The sequence below is a fragment of the Nymphalis io genome, chromosome 18 (assembly GCF_905147045.1).
Source record: "Nymphalis io chromosome 18, ilAglIoxx1.1, whole genome shotgun sequence".
In the NCBI taxonomy this organism is placed as follows: Eukaryota; Metazoa; Arthropoda; class Insecta; order Lepidoptera; family Nymphalidae; genus Nymphalis; species Nymphalis io.
This window is the reverse complement of record NC_065905.1, coordinates 8,551,706-8,568,749: the sequence shown is the minus strand read 5'-3', so window position 1 is coordinate 8,568,749 and position 17,044 is coordinate 8,551,706. Positions and strand designations below refer to the sequence as shown.

The window sequence follows — 17,044 nt, the reverse complement described above, 5'->3', positions numbered from 1 at the left end:
ACTATACATAAGGGTTTTTTATGCTGACTAAATCAGGTTTTCTAGGAGTTGATATTAGCTAAAAAAGGGCAAAGCATATTTGTTTTGATATCTTATACGACTCTTGGGAAAACGTGAATATTGAAATATCATTTTTAAGTCTGTAGTTAGTTTAAGTTTTTAAATATCAACATGATTAAATTGAGCGATCAGTTTATTTAAAGAATTTTTTGAAATGATAATTTGATTGTTTGATAAACAGATGAAGTAGTCGTATATTAAATTAAAAAATCAATGTTCATATATCTCATTTTAATTAGAAATGCAACTTGTTTTGTTCTATCCTAATCCAATTTTATATTTTATTTTATATATCCTTATTTAAATTCAAATATAATTACATCGAACTTTGTAAGGTTATACTAGACTGCACATTAAACTACACCAGTTAAAGAAAAACAGAAAGAAACAAATCGATTTTTTAACTATGAAGATAAACATCTAAACTATAAATAAAAGTCAGCACGTTATACAAAACATATATATTTCACGATAACCGTCACTGAAGTACCCAAAAGTTACAATCGAAATTTTAAAAATAAATTACAATTACAAATGTCATTAAAACCTTTAAAAAAATCAGTACAAAAAATCTTACAATAAATCAAAATTTCCTAATTAATGAATATTTTATTCGGTACTGGTATTTTTACCTTAAAACTAAAATAAATTACAATAAAACTATACGTTTATAATTTAATAAAAACTTACAATAGCACAACAACATTTTAGTAAATACTTTTAATATTTTAAAACTACCAAAACTCCCAACAACGAGTTAAATAGTAATTACCTAATAAGAAAGTTTACTTAATGTATAATAAATATTATATCTATACTTCTATCGTACGCTGATTCTTGACCATACTCGTTACAACATTCTGACCAATCTTTTTACCCTCTTGCCCAGCTATAACTCTATTGATAATGTTCGCACAATCCTTATTCTCAATTATAGAGACATGGTTACCTTCTACGAGATGAACGGTCACGGGACCTTCAGTATATTTGTCCAGACCATAATTCTCTTCGATAACCATGAACGGTGGATATTCCTTCGGACGAATCAGAACTATCGGTGCTTTAATCTTCTTCAATTTCCCTTGATCGAGGACCATTTTGAGACGATCGAAACTTGCATAAGCAATCATTTCTATGAATTTTTCTGAATATTTGTTTTGAGCGGGAGATTCTTTCAAAGCATATTTAACTCTGTCTTCATATCTATCAATTTCCTTGAGTTTCTCCATAAGTATATCGCTGATTTGATTTTTCGGACTGATAATGTCTATGGTTTGGCAAATAAGGCTGTTCTGTAACTGAGTGTCGCTTGTGACGGACATTGTCAAGGTCAGTAATGCGTAGAGGAAGTCCGGACTGCCGTCTAAGCAGAATATTGTGCCATTGTGACCTGAATATTAAAAAAAAATGTTATTTAAATTTTCAAGTTAGCTTTATAAAAAGTTTGATTATATTATATAAATTCAAGCAAGAAGCACCGTCGAGATATTCGGAGGTTACTCTGTTAGATTCTCATCAGTTCAACAACGAAAATGCTTATTTCATTTTAGTATACGGTGTCTAAATATGTTTTTACACAAGATTAAAACTATTTTTGTTTAGACTTATTATATGACTTTTATTTATATTTAACAACTGAACACAATTTCAATATCGTATTTACATTACAGTTCAATTAAATATTTTTGAAGTTACAAACCTTCGTTTTCCAGAATGTCTGCCAATTTCAACATGGGTAGGTTACCAAAACTGTATCCGAGAAGTATATACGGACTTCCAGGAATTAATCTTGATTTTATCGTCTGAAACGAAAAATTCATCCATCAATTTATTTTGACTATTACAATGTTTCACGATTTTAGTAATTTTGTTGGTAAACCGACTATTTTGAGGACATTTAATATTCTTATTCTTTTATTTAATATTCTTTTAAAGTGTACATAAGTCATTTTCGACTTGATTGCAAAACTTGATTGACTTCAGTCCATATAAAAATATCATCATCATGAAATTTCTGTAAATATTTAACTATTATCATTTTACTTAATGCAATAGGTTGCATAATGAAAACGTTTGATATATAATAAAATCAGAATTTTAAATATGTTAAATTAGATATTAACAAGCCAGACATAATCAAATTAAATCAAAATGATCTTTATTAGTTCTCTTACGAGCACTTTTGAATCATCATTTTAGAAGATTAATTTTAAAGTTACCATCGCAGAAAAAATTTGGTAAAATGTAGATTTTACCAAAAATCTGGTAAAATAATGCTATTAAATATTGCAACGACACATACCTTGTGTAACCTATTGACTAAAGAATCTAAGGTATCCCGCTTCTCTTCATTGCCAAACTGCAAGACGCAAATCTTAATCTTAAGCCTACGACATAAGGCCGCCATTCCTGCAGCACAACCTTCTAAACCGGGCAGCATGAACATTATCAACTCATTTTCGTGAACTGATACATCCGTCTGTGGAGAAAACTTGAATGTAAGTTATGTCCAGTATTCAATGTAGGTATTTACTTATAAAAGTTCAATAGGATAAATAAATTCTACTCTAAATAATAAAAGTGTACTTATTATGAGTTACGTTAATGTCCGTATATACTCGCAGTAATCACATGATTGAAAAAAATATGTCCTTGAAATGAAATCAACTTAATGAGCATACTCTGAATTCCTTACCTCAGAGCCATCGCTAACCATAGATGGCATGTATATGAAAGGTTCTAATGCCAAATTTTCATCACCAAAGTTTCTCATGAGGACTCGGAGACCAGCCGCATCTTCAGGGACGATAAGACGTGCTGACACTGATGTCGATGCTTCCGCTTCTTTTTGAGCTGTTAGTTCCACTAACCTGTCGGTATATTTACCATGAAATCATGTGTTTTTTACTTAATTAGGCTTTGAAGAAGCGGCGATTTTTATTGAAAAGTTATATATTTATAATATAGCGTTACCTTTTATTAATTACTGACAAATTATAAAAAAATTCTTTCATAAATTATTGGAAGCAAAAGTTATGAGACATATCGTAATATTATTTTGAAAATTACAAATTACCTCGCAAATGTCAAAGTTCTGATATCCTGCGCTGTCAGGAATATCTCGAATTCCCGCTCTAAGGTCTGTTTGATCTCGACCGCCATCATACTGTCCATGCCCAGTTCCGCTAGAGACACTTGCTGAGAAACTGTCTTGAGATCCTTGATACCTAGAAATATTCGAACATAAAGTAGTACAAGTGAATTTTTATAGACTTTTTTAAATTTCCCTTCTGCATAGTTATTCTGCATACTTATTTTTATGTTGGAAATATATATATAGAGATATAAACATATAAGTAGTGAATAAACTAAGCTGTTATTATAAAAATATAAGATTAATTATTTAAAGTTTGTTTTCGTTTAATAAATTATTTCGAGATCCTAAATGGCCTTTTTTCATTTATTTTGAAAGTATAGTAAAATTATATATATAGTATTTTTAAATAAACTTTAAATTTATGTACCAAAACACTTTAAATGCTATTAACTTTAAATGTAAGTTAAGTTTTCCTCACCCATAATCTGTGCAACTGCATCCACAATGTTTCCACATCCAGAACCTCCAGCCTTCTTTTCTGCCACCACTATTGAGGACACAATCACGGCATCCTGTTTCAAGAACTTGTCGAGAGATAGCAGACAGGAGGAAATCCTTTGTTGGAGGGTGCCACCGATCTCTAATTGGACGTCTTCATCTTGCATGTCTGCTACGAGACCCACCTGCGCAAATATACAAAACTGGTAATAGTCTAAATTCGCATTGAATAATAATTATTCATAATTCATTTTATTTAACTAAGGTTTCAAATAAAAACAATAGTTGTGAGGGCTATTAAATGTTTAATCATGGCTACCGAACAATTTGATGTTGTGGTGAACAACACCATTATTTTATATATTACTCTACGCCCTCTGAAAGTACCTTCTACGAATATATCGCATATTTTATAGAGGTAACAGTTTTCTAACTAGTCGATTAAAATGTCATAATGATGGATGGCTTCCGCGCTTCGGTTTGGATTGATCGTTGGTGCGGTACATTCAACAATTTATAAAATGAATTTATTTTATACAAACTTTATTGATTGAAAAGTACTTTTTTAATAATATTATGCCACTATTTGGTATACAACTATTTAGCTTATAATAAACGTAAAAGAATTTATAGCAAATATTATTCAATATTCTAGTAAAATTTATTAGTTTTAAATACTGTAGTATAAAAGTTTTGCTTATAATTTAACTTTTAATGATTTTCTAATAGTTAAAGCAAAAAGGAAAATTAAAAATAGTACACTATTATTGAGAGTAACAACTTTTGTTTATTAAGCTTAGTGTTTTTAAATTTTATGATCATATTTGAAAACCATTCATCTTTTAAATAAACGAAGTTGTATCGAAAAGATTGGATTATTGGTATGACTAGACTGTTAATCGAACTGCAATATATCAAAACTACTCTAACAGACCGCCTAGCGGTATCGTAAGCGCTGCCCTAAAACTATTAACCACAGTCCCATAGCCAGTATTGTGACACTCACGTCTCCAACGGCGCCCCACTGTACGGCGAGTGCGGGGAGGCCGAGCTTCTTTCTCCACTCGCAGATCCTCTCCATCACGGAGTTAGAGAAACCATAGTTGGTCTGACCAGCGTTGCCGCGACCGCAAGATACGGATGAGAATATCACGAAGTCCCTGGTGGATATCGATATTTAATTATTCATCTTGTTTTAAAAAGTAGTAAGATAAAATGCGAACTAAATCTTATTAATAGAGTATAATTATACGTATTTAATGTTTTATGGGTTAAAATGATAAAATCTAATTAAATAATCTTATATTTAGATGATGGTTTTAATTAAAACGATAATCTACTAAGTACTACTACTATATTATATACTCACTTCAACTTTGGGCACAATTTCTTTGACAGCTTATCTAAATTCATCGTAGCTAACGCTTTTGGTGCGAACGAAATCTTAAAAGATTCGAGCGTTTGATTTTGGAAGATGGAATCTTTTAATATCACTGCCAAGTTGAATATCGCCTCAACTGTTCCCATAGAGTTGGCCATCTTCAACATTTCTTCACATCCTTCCTCTGTTGTGACGTCATGAGTTGAAATTTTAACATCAGCTCCATAGCCTGCCCATGCTCTGGTACAGGAAAGTTTTGTCAAATATTTGTTTTTGTATAATAAATTAAAATGTTTTTACCATCGTTAAATATTTCTTCTTAAATAAATACCACTTACCTCAGTCTCGATGATTGATAACCATTACTGACTCCTCTCCTGGATGTAAGCAGCACTTTCCTGGCTCCCCTCATGATGAGCCAATCTGCAAGCTCCAATCCGAAACCACCGAGACCTCCCACCACAATGTACACTAATTTTTCATCACACATGTATCTAGAAAATAAATCAATCTTAAAATAATATTATATGTTGTTACAGAAAAAAGTAAGTTGTCTTAATTTTTTTCTGTAATATATCTCATTTAAACGATTTCAAAGAAGAGGAATGTTGTTTTCTACATATGTTCATCTATTCTATTTAACCATTGATAACTTTTTTTACCATGGTTTGGAAAAAAACAGGAATGCATCGCTATTTTTCCAAACCACAAACATATATGTTTTACGTCGGCTTATTTAGATTTCATATCGAAAACAAAAAACAATAATAACTAACTAAACACCCACAAAACGCCAGTCCGAATTCATGTCGAGTCCAAAAGTACTTAACAAATACAAAAGGCTTTTATTTACTTTTTTTAGACAAGTCAGCTATTAAAATACTCATAAAAAAATCAATGGTTGTAATTCTCACTCAAAGTTTTTTTTAAAATATAATATATAAAAAAGGTAAGCTGTCGGCCAAATGGGTGACCTGGCAGTAAGTGTAAGCTACCACCCACAGACATTGCGCTATAGAAAACATTAACAATTCCTCAAATCGCCAATGCGCTTTTTTGGGAATTTAAATTGGGAATTTAAGATGCTATGTCCGTTATGCCTGTAATTTCACTACACCCATACTTCACATTGATGTGCAATATATAATAATATACACAATATATATATAACTGTTCGGCGGTACAATATATGACGAGTAGTACTACTTACCCAGATGTGCTTGCACAAAGACCACCAACCCAACCAAATTACAACCAAGTGTACGCTACTAAATATTTATATAAACAAGTTTTGGAATTTTCCTTTTTAATTTCACTATCATATTTCGTTAAGTACTACTATTAAACGACAAAATAGAAAGAATATATTACACCGAGGTATATATTTAAAATAAAATTTAGAAAATATATTTTCATACCTAGGAACGGCATCAATGGGCATATAAGATGGTTTCGTTAGGCGATTGTTTCGTTCTTCATCACGAATTTTAATAATCACCTGAAATATTTCTCTTTAATAAATAAAATACTTAGCTTAAAGCGTCAAAAATCAGTGCAGACCTGTATATATTGATCGCACTAAAATAATACAACAACAATATTTTGTTCTGCTATCTTAAGTATTCGTAAGTAAATATAATCATTTATCCTGTTACTATTAATAACTATAAACAATTTGATTTTTATATAAATAAAGGTATAGCACTCTATTCACTTATTTTAATATTAATTAAATGGTAAACCAACAGCAAAATAGAGATTATTGCATTACAGTATTAATGATTTCCGAAGCAAATATGCAAATTTATCTATATATTTCCTTTAAGATCCGACTCAGACCTCAACACTCGAGCAAATAAGAAACTAATCTATGTAATATAAGTTATAAATAGCTTAATAACAACATCTATAGAGACGTGTCACTATTTGATATTTATTGTGTGCCTCGTAACTCTTCTTCTTCTGCCTAGCGTTTTCCCGGCCTAGTAACGCCAGGGTCCGCTTTCCTGCATCTATGCCTCCACTTTGCCCGATCTAAAGCGTCCTCCTTAGTGAGATCGTGTTCTCTCATATCGTCCCTCACAACATCGAGCCAGCACTTCTTGAGCCTGCCGTGGGATCTAGGGCCTTCGACAACAAAGTTCAGGCATCCGTTCCCGACATAGTCTGGTGGTCTGCGGCTAATGTGGCTAAACCAACGCAGACGGCTTGCCTGCAACTTATCCGCTACATCGCAAACTCCAAGGCTACCACGGATGTGCTCGCTACGAATGCAATCTAGTCTCGTAACACCACACATCCACCGCAGCATCTTCATTTCCGCGACGTGAAGTTGCTGAACGTGTCTCGCAAGAGCCAGCCCTGTCTCGCTGCCGTACAATAAGACTGGTCGGATGATGCACTTGTACACAAGGCCCTTTAATTTCACCAGTATCCTGCGATCACAGATTACCCCGGTGACTTCCCGCCATTTGGCCCAGGCTGCGTTTATTCGAGCTCTGACGTCGTGGTCGACTGTACCAGACTCGTGCAGTACGGACCCGAGGTATTTAAACTTTTCCGTCTTGATAATGGATTCTCCGCCTATCTTTATGGGTTCGGGGTCCGTACTGCCACAGGCCATATACTCGGTCTTCGCAACATTTAGCATCAGACCTTCCCTCTCTAGCACACCCTTCCACTGGTTCACCTTTTGCTCCAATACCTGTTTGTCCTCATCTACCAGTGCAATGTCATCAGCATACATCATGAGCTAAGGAGACGGCTCATACGCTTTCACTGTGACAACTTCAAGCACTACACTGAACAGAAAAGGACTCAGGGCCGAGCCTTGGTGGACACCAACTGTGATCGGGAAAGGGTGTGTCGCCAACGGCGGACCTTACTATTGATTCCGAATTATGGTACATGTTTCGGATAATGTCAATATAGATTTGTGGCACGTTCTTCATCTTCAAAGCACACCATATAATTTGGCGTGGGACGCAGTCAAATGCCTTCTGCAGGTCTAGAAACGCCATGTACAGCGGCTTCTTCTTTTCCCTGTGGGCCACGGCCAGTATTCTTAGGGCGAAGATGGGGTCTATGGTTCCACAGCCTGGGCGAAACCCATATTGACATTCCGAGACAGTACATTCTTGCCGGAGCCTTGTATCGATTACGCGTTCGAAGAGTTTCATGGTGTGGCACATAACCTTAATACCGCAGTAGCTTTCGCAGTCCTGTACACTACCTTTGCCTTTATATACTGGAGTAATGATTCTCAATCTCCAAGAGTTGGGCATCTTCCGGCTAGTAAGTATTTGATTAAAAAGGTCAGTAAGTAGGTTCACACCATGAGAACCCATCGCTTTCCACGCTTCAATCGGCAAGTCGTCAGGGCCTACGGCTTTTCGGTTTTTCATTGTACGAAGACATTTGAGTACCTCGTCAGGTGTTACCGGTGCATCAAGTCCGAGATTAAGAGGCAGTTCTGGAGGAGAGACATTACCGTGTTGTGTGTTAAGCAACACGTTAAAGTAGTCGCGTCACCTCTCCTTCACCTTAACTGTATCGCAAACCAAAGTGCCATTTGAGTCCTTTACACAAAGACATTTTGTAATGTCTTGTGTCGCTTTTTCCAGAGATTTTGCCAAATGGAAGGTAGTCTTTTGGCCCTCGTTTGTCTCAAGCGTGTCATAAAGAGGTGACAACGTCTGGTAGCAGGCTTTACAACTGCTCGTTTGGTGGCACATTTAACTGCTTTATACGCGTCCCGGTCTTCAGGAGATTTGGTCTCTTGCCACTTTTTAAACTGTGTCTTTTTCTCTCGAACTACCTCCTGTACTGAGCTGTTCCACCACAACGTCTCCTTGTCGATGACGCAGCCTACCTTCGAAGTGCCAAAGACCTGTTTTCCAATGGTGTTCACTGTTGACTGGATCCTAGACCATTGACTATCGACTGATTCATCTGTGTCTGTGCTTAAGTTGGAGCTAGCTACGACTTTACAGAAGTCATGCTGTTTTGTTCCATTCAACAGCCACCATTTAATTTTAAGTCTGCGTCGTTCAGGCACTTTTTTGTTTGGTACTACCAGCATGTCCATGACAAGGATACGGTGTTGTGTTGTGAGGCATTCCCCAGGAATTACTTTGCAGTTGGTCAATTTGGCTTCTTCTTATGAGCAAGTAGTCGATATGGGTGGAGTGCGGGCCACTTTTATAGGTGATGAGGTGCTTGGGTTTCTTTTGAAAGAAAGTGTTAATAATGGCAAGGTCTGATAATAAGCAGGTGCTGAGAATTGAATCTCCCTCTGCATTCTCACGACCATAGCCGTAGCCGCCATGTACACGTCCATATTCACGTGACTCCTCACCAACATGGCCGTTCAAATCTCCACCTATCACGTGGCTCTCGGTGTTCGGAATGTAGCGGAGCATGTCTTCCAAGTCATTCCAGAAGGATTCCTTCTCCGATTCAGAGCCGCCGACCTGTGGAGTGTAGGCGCTGATAAGATGAGTAATTACTCCTTCTATCAGTAGCTTCACCCGAAGAAGTCGGTCGCTCAGTCTATCGACTTCTAGAATACTGTTCTGGAATTCCTCGGACAGTATTACGGCCACACCGTTCTTTCCTGAGGGGGAGCCGGAGTAGATCAGATCAGATCAGAGCCGATGTTCCAGGAGGCAAAGCGGAGATTCTTATTAGGTACTTGCTTCTTTAGCCATGCCCGTACTTGACACGGTAGCCCTTTCCCACTTGTCGCAGGTTTAGGGCGATGTGCCTGCGCGTCGTTTTGCGGCGACGCCCTAGCTATTGTACCTAAAATTCTTTTCTTCTTTTCCATGTTAAATGGCGGGTACTGGTTTTACAAGAAGCGACTGCCGTCTGATCTCCCTAACCTAGAGTAAGAAACCAGTTCAGGATAGAGGGATGTTGATGAAATTTGGTGGGAATTCAAGGTATAGGGATACTTATGCCACGGAATACATAGGGTGTAGCATAAGTAGCTCGGGGAAGGCGGGGTCGCGTACCCGTATGTTTATATCTCTTATACCGGACAGGTACAAAACACTAAAATACCCCTGCCTGTGTGCCTCGTAACTATACATAACAAATCTGGCTATTAAGAAAAGGAAGCCAACCATTTTCGTTTTAAATATATACGTTTTATATACGTAATACGTTTTATATACGTTTAGTATTCACCTTTCCAATATGTTTTCCAGCTGCCATGTATCTGAATGCAGCTTCGATTTGGTTCTTCTTAAAAGTACAGTACGTAAGTGGACGGACAGCACCGCTCTCAATACCAGATAATAGAAGATCTTGAAGGTTCTGTTCAAAATTATATGGCAAACATTTAAATTAATTAGCGATCATATTATCACGAGTCCCAGATTTTTTATGTTTTTTATCAAAATTTCTAAACGATTTTTTTTAACCAAAGATAACCTTTCTAAATTCGTAGCCTTGGTCGAAGATGTAGTCCAGCATAATTCCGTGGAAGGAGATCTCCTTAAGGAAGAAGTACATGCCAATGGCCGTGTTGTTACTGATGTCGAATTTTCCGATTTCCAAGAAACGGCCGCGGTAACCGAGACAGCGAATTGAAGCCTGAACAAATATTAAGATTTAATAACAATAATATATATTTATACAATCACTATAGAGCGAAAGGAAATATGTGTATATAAGAATTTTCCAGCTTTAATAAAAAAAATCACAAACAGAACGAATTTCGTTTATCAGATCTTTGAATGTTTTTCTGGTATTTATTGAAACGAATCAATTATCAGAATTTATATTTACATTTCACTAATTTAGATATATGTTATTTTAATAAACTTTTTTATTTGAAGTGAATATCAACACGTTATCTTCGTGCAATTTTATCATCATTTAAAATTCCATTACAAATAGTTCCACGGTCGCTTACAACTAAATAATATGTGAAATGACAATTTGCAATCGGTTATTAAATTGTTTCCAATTTTATTTTTGCTGAATTGCCTTGCTCGATATGAGTTTCAACTTTGAATATTAATAAACATCATTTACGGACCTGTAATTTCTCATCTGCGAGAGAATTGAGGACAATATCGACTCCCTTTCCTTTTGTTTCTTTCCTGACCATGTCTTCGAAGGACGTGTCACGAGAATTGCCAATATGACTGTCTGTAAAGCAAATGTTCGAATTAATTTCAATCCAGGGCTTTCTTATTTACATAGCATAATTACTTATTCTGATCTATTGTTATTCACGCAAACTAGTTCTTAAATAACTTAAACATCAAAATGAACGCAAAGGAATTCAAAATAGGAATATCAAAGTTGACGTATGTATATACCTTTAAGTAGCGGGAAAAGCTTTTTGATGAAGGCTCGTTTTTCTGGAGTTCCAACAGTAGTGAACACTTCGCATCCAAAGTGAAGAGCAACGTTGATGGCTGCTTGACCAACACCACCAGAACCCGCATGGATCAAAATTGATTCTCCTCTTTGGATTTGACCAACCATCACCTGTTTAAATTACGCATTTATAACATAATTATAAAATTAGTAAACGCGAGAAGTAAATAAAAGTAATATCAACACAGATAGATGTCGATCTTGAGTGATTGTATGAATTTATTTTAGTTTTTCTATTTCTTCTATATATAATACAAAATAACCATCGTATATATTTTGCTACTTGTTTAGATTAATTGTAACTTAGACTATAGCCTATAGAATTTAGCCTATAGTCTAAGTTACAATTAATCTATATTTATAAATAAAAGTGAACTTAAATGCAGTTACATAAATGATATATAAAAACGTAGATACTTGTAAATAAAATATTTTATATGTAATAAAATGTATACATACATACGCAACAATTAACTTACCAAGGCATAGTAAACAGTTCCGTAAGCTACAGGCACACTGGCTGCCTCCTCGAAAGTCCACTCGTCGGGGATGCCCCATAAGAGTGCCTTATCTCCTACCACCATGTTCGCCATACCGCTGTTTCTCACCATAGCCATAACCCGAGTACCACTGAACGAGGTTGTATCAATGTAAAACGTTTTATAAAATAGCAAAGAAACAAAAATATTCAAAGATTTTGTTAGAGATATCGATGCCGGTTAACATGAAAATATTATTATTAACTGCAAAATAATTACAAAACTTACTTGCACATTCTGCCGACAAGCTCGAACCCTTGCACGCAATCTTGTGCAAGTCTGCCTCTTGCGACGGCATCGACCGTCACGCGCCCCATAGCCGTCATCACGTCACGGAAATTCAAAGCTGAGCAATAGACCTAATTTGACAAACAAATTAAAATTAGCCGGCTTGGCACATATTCAACAGCGTTACCTATTGAAAGTTGTGACTACAACGGTTAATATAATATTTCTTACATGTATTAAAATATTTTCTGGATTCTTGAAAACTGGATTTATTCTGATAGGTCCCTCGAGCCATTTTAATGAAGACAGATCTCCAATAGTGACCGTATTCACGTAGGCGTGGTGCGCCTTAACCGTATCCAAGTCGCCCAGGAGTAAGTGACGATACGTACCCCATTGACCCTAATTATGGAAAATATATGTTTTGACGTAAAGTAAAATACTACTAATAAGCAATTAATTTAAAAGCTTTTTATTTGTAAATGAGTTCGGTTGCGACGTCTTATCCCAAAGGTTTTTTTTTTTTAAATGGTAAAATAATTATTATTTATTCTAATAAAATAATTACTCAAATCAATAAGGTTTATAACATAATGCACTTACTTTTTGATAAACATTGATAGCCAAATCCTTATCTAACTGCTCTTCATAGAATTCTAAATCTGGATTGAATGGTGGTGCTGAAGGTTCGTCAATTAATAGACCATATACTATTTCACCACCAGGTTCTTTTCTCAGACAATTTATGAGACCTAGTAGTCCATTTATGGGCTCATCTTGGCTATACAAAACTACTTTCTGACCAACTTTCAGTTCTTCCTTGACTTTATCTATCCATGCATACGTTTCATCAGATGAAACGATTTTGACGAATTTAGCCGGTTTTGCACCAACTCGTTTACGAAAGAGTACAATGTATTCAAAGCCAGTATCTTGCATGGTGATTATGTCGTAGTTTTCGGAGAAATCTTTTGCATTAATGGGTTCTTTTTCTCGGCTCATGATAAACCCCTTTTCCCGGAGAACGAGTACCGCATATTTAAGTACCTGCAGAAGTTTAACACAATAGTGTTTTCTTGTTTAAGTTTCACAGAAATTTCACATTTTTTAACATCAAACTTCGTGTTTATTTAAAATTTCCTAAAGTTGAGAATAGGTTAGCTAAAAAGCTATAATGAAAACTCTTCAATTTAAGATAAAATATTTATGATAAAAAAAATAACATAAAGAGTTCTTTAATTATATTTACCTCCGGTCTCTGAAGCAGGTTAGCACCAATAACTATAAGAGTATTATTTTCTCCACTTAGTTTTCTATTTTCAACAGAAATGTTTGATGGCATTTCAATTGGATCCTCAGATAAAATAGATAATTCAGCTTGTACTAAGGGCAGGTCACCTAAGACTTCCGCCACTTTATCTAGAATTGGTTTCAATCCACTATTTTTATACTCATCGTCAACAATTTCAATACTTTTAACTTTGTAAGTTTGCATGTTTTCAAGAACAAGCTGAATGTTGCTTCTGAGAATATCTTCAATCTGAAAATGATTTAGTTTCTTTAGCTATGAAATATAACATTTTAAAAGACTAAAGTTATGTTATTATAATATAATTTTTCCCTACCAGCAAGCATTTATACCTCTCATAATACGAATAGCAACTATTTAAAATTTACTTTACAATGACTCAGATTTGATCAATCTTATAGTTATACTGATAATAATACCTTCATCTTAGACTTTCCGAAATTGGGAACGAATATGTTCTTTTCTAAAACTGGTACGCCAAGTGGAATTCTTCTTGAAATCGGTGTCGCGTGTAAGCCTCGAATTTCCACGCCACCAGCCCTGTCAAAAAGAAAGATAATGAAATTAGCTGCATATAAAGCACTTATAATAATATAAACATTTATTTAACATTATTTTCAAAAGTTTTCCCAAGTATTTAAATATTTCATGAGGTTACCTGATAACGTCAACATCAGGATACACCCTAATCTCAAACGACTGCCTAGTAGAATCAGGGTTCATTTTGGATAAGGCATCATAGTGTATGTTTGCATCAATGGATAATTTCTCAATCCTGGTGGGCACAAATAATCCACGGGTGTCTTGGCCGATAATCTTCATCTGCAGCATACAATCCATGAAGGCGACCCAGTTGTTAACCCAGGCCAGACGGCCACGGGTGCCTTCCACGTTACATCCGATTATGCCTCGGAAGAGGCCGCTGTGAAAACAAATTTTGATTAATGCTACTTTAAAAATTAAAATTTTGAAAACAATGGGTTGTTTTTGTTAAAACTATCTGTACACATTAAAAAAGTTGCAATATACCTTAGAAACTGTGTCTATGAAAATAAAGCAATCACTAGAAAGTGCCTTATTTTCATAGACACTACTTAGATAATAAAGTATATAACACAAATTAAATTTTATAAATCACACCTTCTTCGTGTTAAAAAGTTAAAAGGAACTACTTTACAAACAATCGAAGTTCAAGGGTTAAATGCGATCGAACAATTGTCAAATAATTCATGTTATTAATAATACAAAATAGCTCACCTCGACGCTACTTTGTCCGTAAGAAATATGTAACTATATAATTAAATATAATTTTGCTTCGTAAAGGTACTGCAAGAGTTCACTTTGTAATAACAAACGTAAATTTGACTTTTTCTTAACAGACTTATCATAATTTTTAATGCATGATATATTTTAATTCAGGCAAGCGACTTCTTACTATATTTCGGCTATTTTCAATAAATATTCGTACGTAACATACGAGTTAATCAATTTAACTCAATTTATGAATAATTTGAATAGACTCTATGCATAATATTTACGAAACTAAAATGGCTGCTTGCTTAATGAATAATAATTTTGTATCAAATCAGGGTACTAAAAATTTAGTTAATCTTTTTTTTTTGGGTTGAAAAGAACGATATAATTGTTAATATACTCGTACGTACATAACATTGCTAGAAATATATAGTGATGCAACTGTAAGGATTTCTACCTTATCCCGAAAGGATTTTTAAGCTTTAAGATTTTAATCGGCCCGAACACAACTGATACCAGTCAATTATCTAAGTAAGCCCATAACACCTTCTCCTTTACGTCAAACAGTACTTGGTGCGAATCAAGTACAGCAAGACGTAAATCTTTTTTTTTTATAGAATACGAAGGCGGACGAGCATATGAGCCACCTGATGGTAAGTGGGCACCAACGCCCATAGACATTGGCATTATAAGAAATGATAACCATCGCTTACATCACCAATGCGCCACCAACCTTGGGAACTAAGATTTTATGTCCCTTGTGCCTGTAATTACACTGGTTCACTAACCCTTCAAACCGGAACACAACAATACCAAGTTCTGCTGTTTTGCGGTAGAATATCTGATGAGTGGGTGGTGGTACCTACCCAGACGAGCTTGTTGTAGAGCTTGCACAAAGCTCTACAACCAGTGAGTGATCCCTTAATAATAATAGCGTAATTGTTAATATTTTTTCTGACTCATCAATAACGTTCCGAAATAACCATTACTATGATTTCAGTAATGAAAATTTCTGTCTATGTAGCAGAATTGTTTATAAAAATAAAATAGTATTGCATTACACATAGTAGTGATTTGCATTTGTATACCTGTACTGGTAGCCTCTCAGGCGTAACTCCTTGTAGAAGTCCTTTGTTAGGAGATGTTTAATATTGGGTCCTGTTGCTTCCGGCTCAACTGGAAGTACACGGTAATCTTGCCCAACGTTCTTCTTTGCGTATATACGTCCGGTCACGATGGATGCTCCGCTTTCAACGATCTGTTAAATTATCTCTCATTAAATTGTTTTAAATAAAAAAACACGTTATTTTTTTTTTAATGTATATAATACTAAGAATATTTTTTAAACTTATATATAATAAATAAACTAATATTATTTTAAAATATAATAACCTCAAATTGCCCACTTCCTTTCTGAATCATCACAACAAATTCTAAGTTTCCGTCTTTAGGTATGTTAGTAGCCCTTTGGAACCGAACGTTTTCGAGCACCACGGACACTTCCGTGAACAGCTCTCCCATCATCATACCGAGGGTCTCCCACACCATCACAATGTAACCGGTTGCAGGGTACAAGTTACGACCTGAAATCAGACAGTGGATAAAATAAGCTTTCATGTAATGAATTTATGAACTGATAAATCAGCACAGAATGATTACTATTTTCTTATTAAAATTAAACAAAGAGCGTTTTGACATTATCTTCTTGAATCTAAGTAGCGTCACGTTCTATTCAGTTCATAAACTTAAAAAATAAATCAGAATTTATTTAAATTGTAATGTAGGCTTAGTGTAAGTTAGGTCTTCGAAAAATACAACTTAAAAGCTGAAATTTCCCAAGTTCTCTTAAATGTAACTTTAAGTAGACAAAATAATAAAGGAATCATACCATCAATGACGTGGCCGGCCATGTAATCGCTGTCTTCATCAACAATGGACATTCTCACTGTCCTCTCACCAGACTTCATCTTCTCTTGTGCTCTATATGACGTCACGTACCTGAAGTATTAAGATAATGAATTCTCAAATAATGTGAACCCCTTTTAATCATGGTATATACGTATGTATGGATATATGGATACTTTTTTGTCGAACCCTTGCGTTTTTTTCCTATTCTCTATTTACCTCTTACCAAAACAATAAATACATAAGATTTTAATTTTAATTGTACATGTTCAGTATGTATATAAGGTAGCGTAATCCAATTACAATTTATATGGAAATTTTCTCTCTCGCGACTATTCGCGATATTATTTGTAAATTCAATGTTACAGTCTAAGGGCTAA

At 34.9% G+C, this 17,044-nt stretch overlaps 1 protein-coding gene across 1 annotated transcript in view; it reads right to left on the bottom strand.

Annotated features, from left to right (window-relative positions):
• Positions 1 to 517: 517 nt before the first annotated feature.
• The window catches only part of LOC126775405 (fatty acid synthase), a 48,390-nt gene continuing 31,863 nt past the window's right edge, over positions 518 to 17,044 (bottom strand). The window contains exons 18-41 of the mRNA XM_050497297.1: positions 16,648 to 16,757; positions 16,152 to 16,342; positions 15,848 to 16,017; positions 14,164 to 14,427; positions 13,925 to 14,045; positions 13,446 to 13,736; positions 12,800 to 13,243; positions 12,428 to 12,598; positions 12,197 to 12,327; positions 11,909 to 12,059; positions 11,369 to 11,540; positions 11,083 to 11,195; positions 10,473 to 10,634; positions 10,227 to 10,355; positions 6,455 to 6,534; positions 5,375 to 5,530; positions 5,025 to 5,276; positions 4,662 to 4,815; positions 3,636 to 3,840; positions 3,137 to 3,287; positions 2,756 to 2,930; positions 2,363 to 2,539; positions 1,760 to 1,862; positions 518 to 1,450 (exon numbers count right to left, since the gene is read on the bottom strand). Of these exons, the coding sequence (XP_050353254.1) occupies positions 873 to 1,450; positions 1,760 to 1,862; positions 2,363 to 2,539; positions 2,756 to 2,930; positions 3,137 to 3,287; positions 3,636 to 3,840; positions 4,662 to 4,815; positions 5,025 to 5,276; positions 5,375 to 5,530; positions 6,455 to 6,534; positions 10,227 to 10,355; positions 10,473 to 10,634; positions 11,083 to 11,195; positions 11,369 to 11,540; positions 11,909 to 12,059; positions 12,197 to 12,327; positions 12,428 to 12,598; positions 12,800 to 13,243; positions 13,446 to 13,736; positions 13,925 to 14,045; positions 14,164 to 14,427; positions 15,848 to 16,017; positions 16,152 to 16,342; positions 16,648 to 16,757 (4,651 nt within the window). The 3' untranslated portion in view covers positions 518 to 872. The remainder of the gene's footprint in view (positions 1,451 to 1,759; positions 1,863 to 2,362; positions 2,540 to 2,755; positions 2,931 to 3,136; positions 3,288 to 3,635; positions 3,841 to 4,661; positions 4,816 to 5,024; positions 5,277 to 5,374; positions 5,531 to 6,454; positions 6,535 to 10,226; positions 10,356 to 10,472; positions 10,635 to 11,082; positions 11,196 to 11,368; positions 11,541 to 11,908; positions 12,060 to 12,196; positions 12,328 to 12,427; positions 12,599 to 12,799; positions 13,244 to 13,445; positions 13,737 to 13,924; positions 14,046 to 14,163; positions 14,428 to 15,847; positions 16,018 to 16,151; positions 16,343 to 16,647; positions 16,758 to 17,044) is intronic.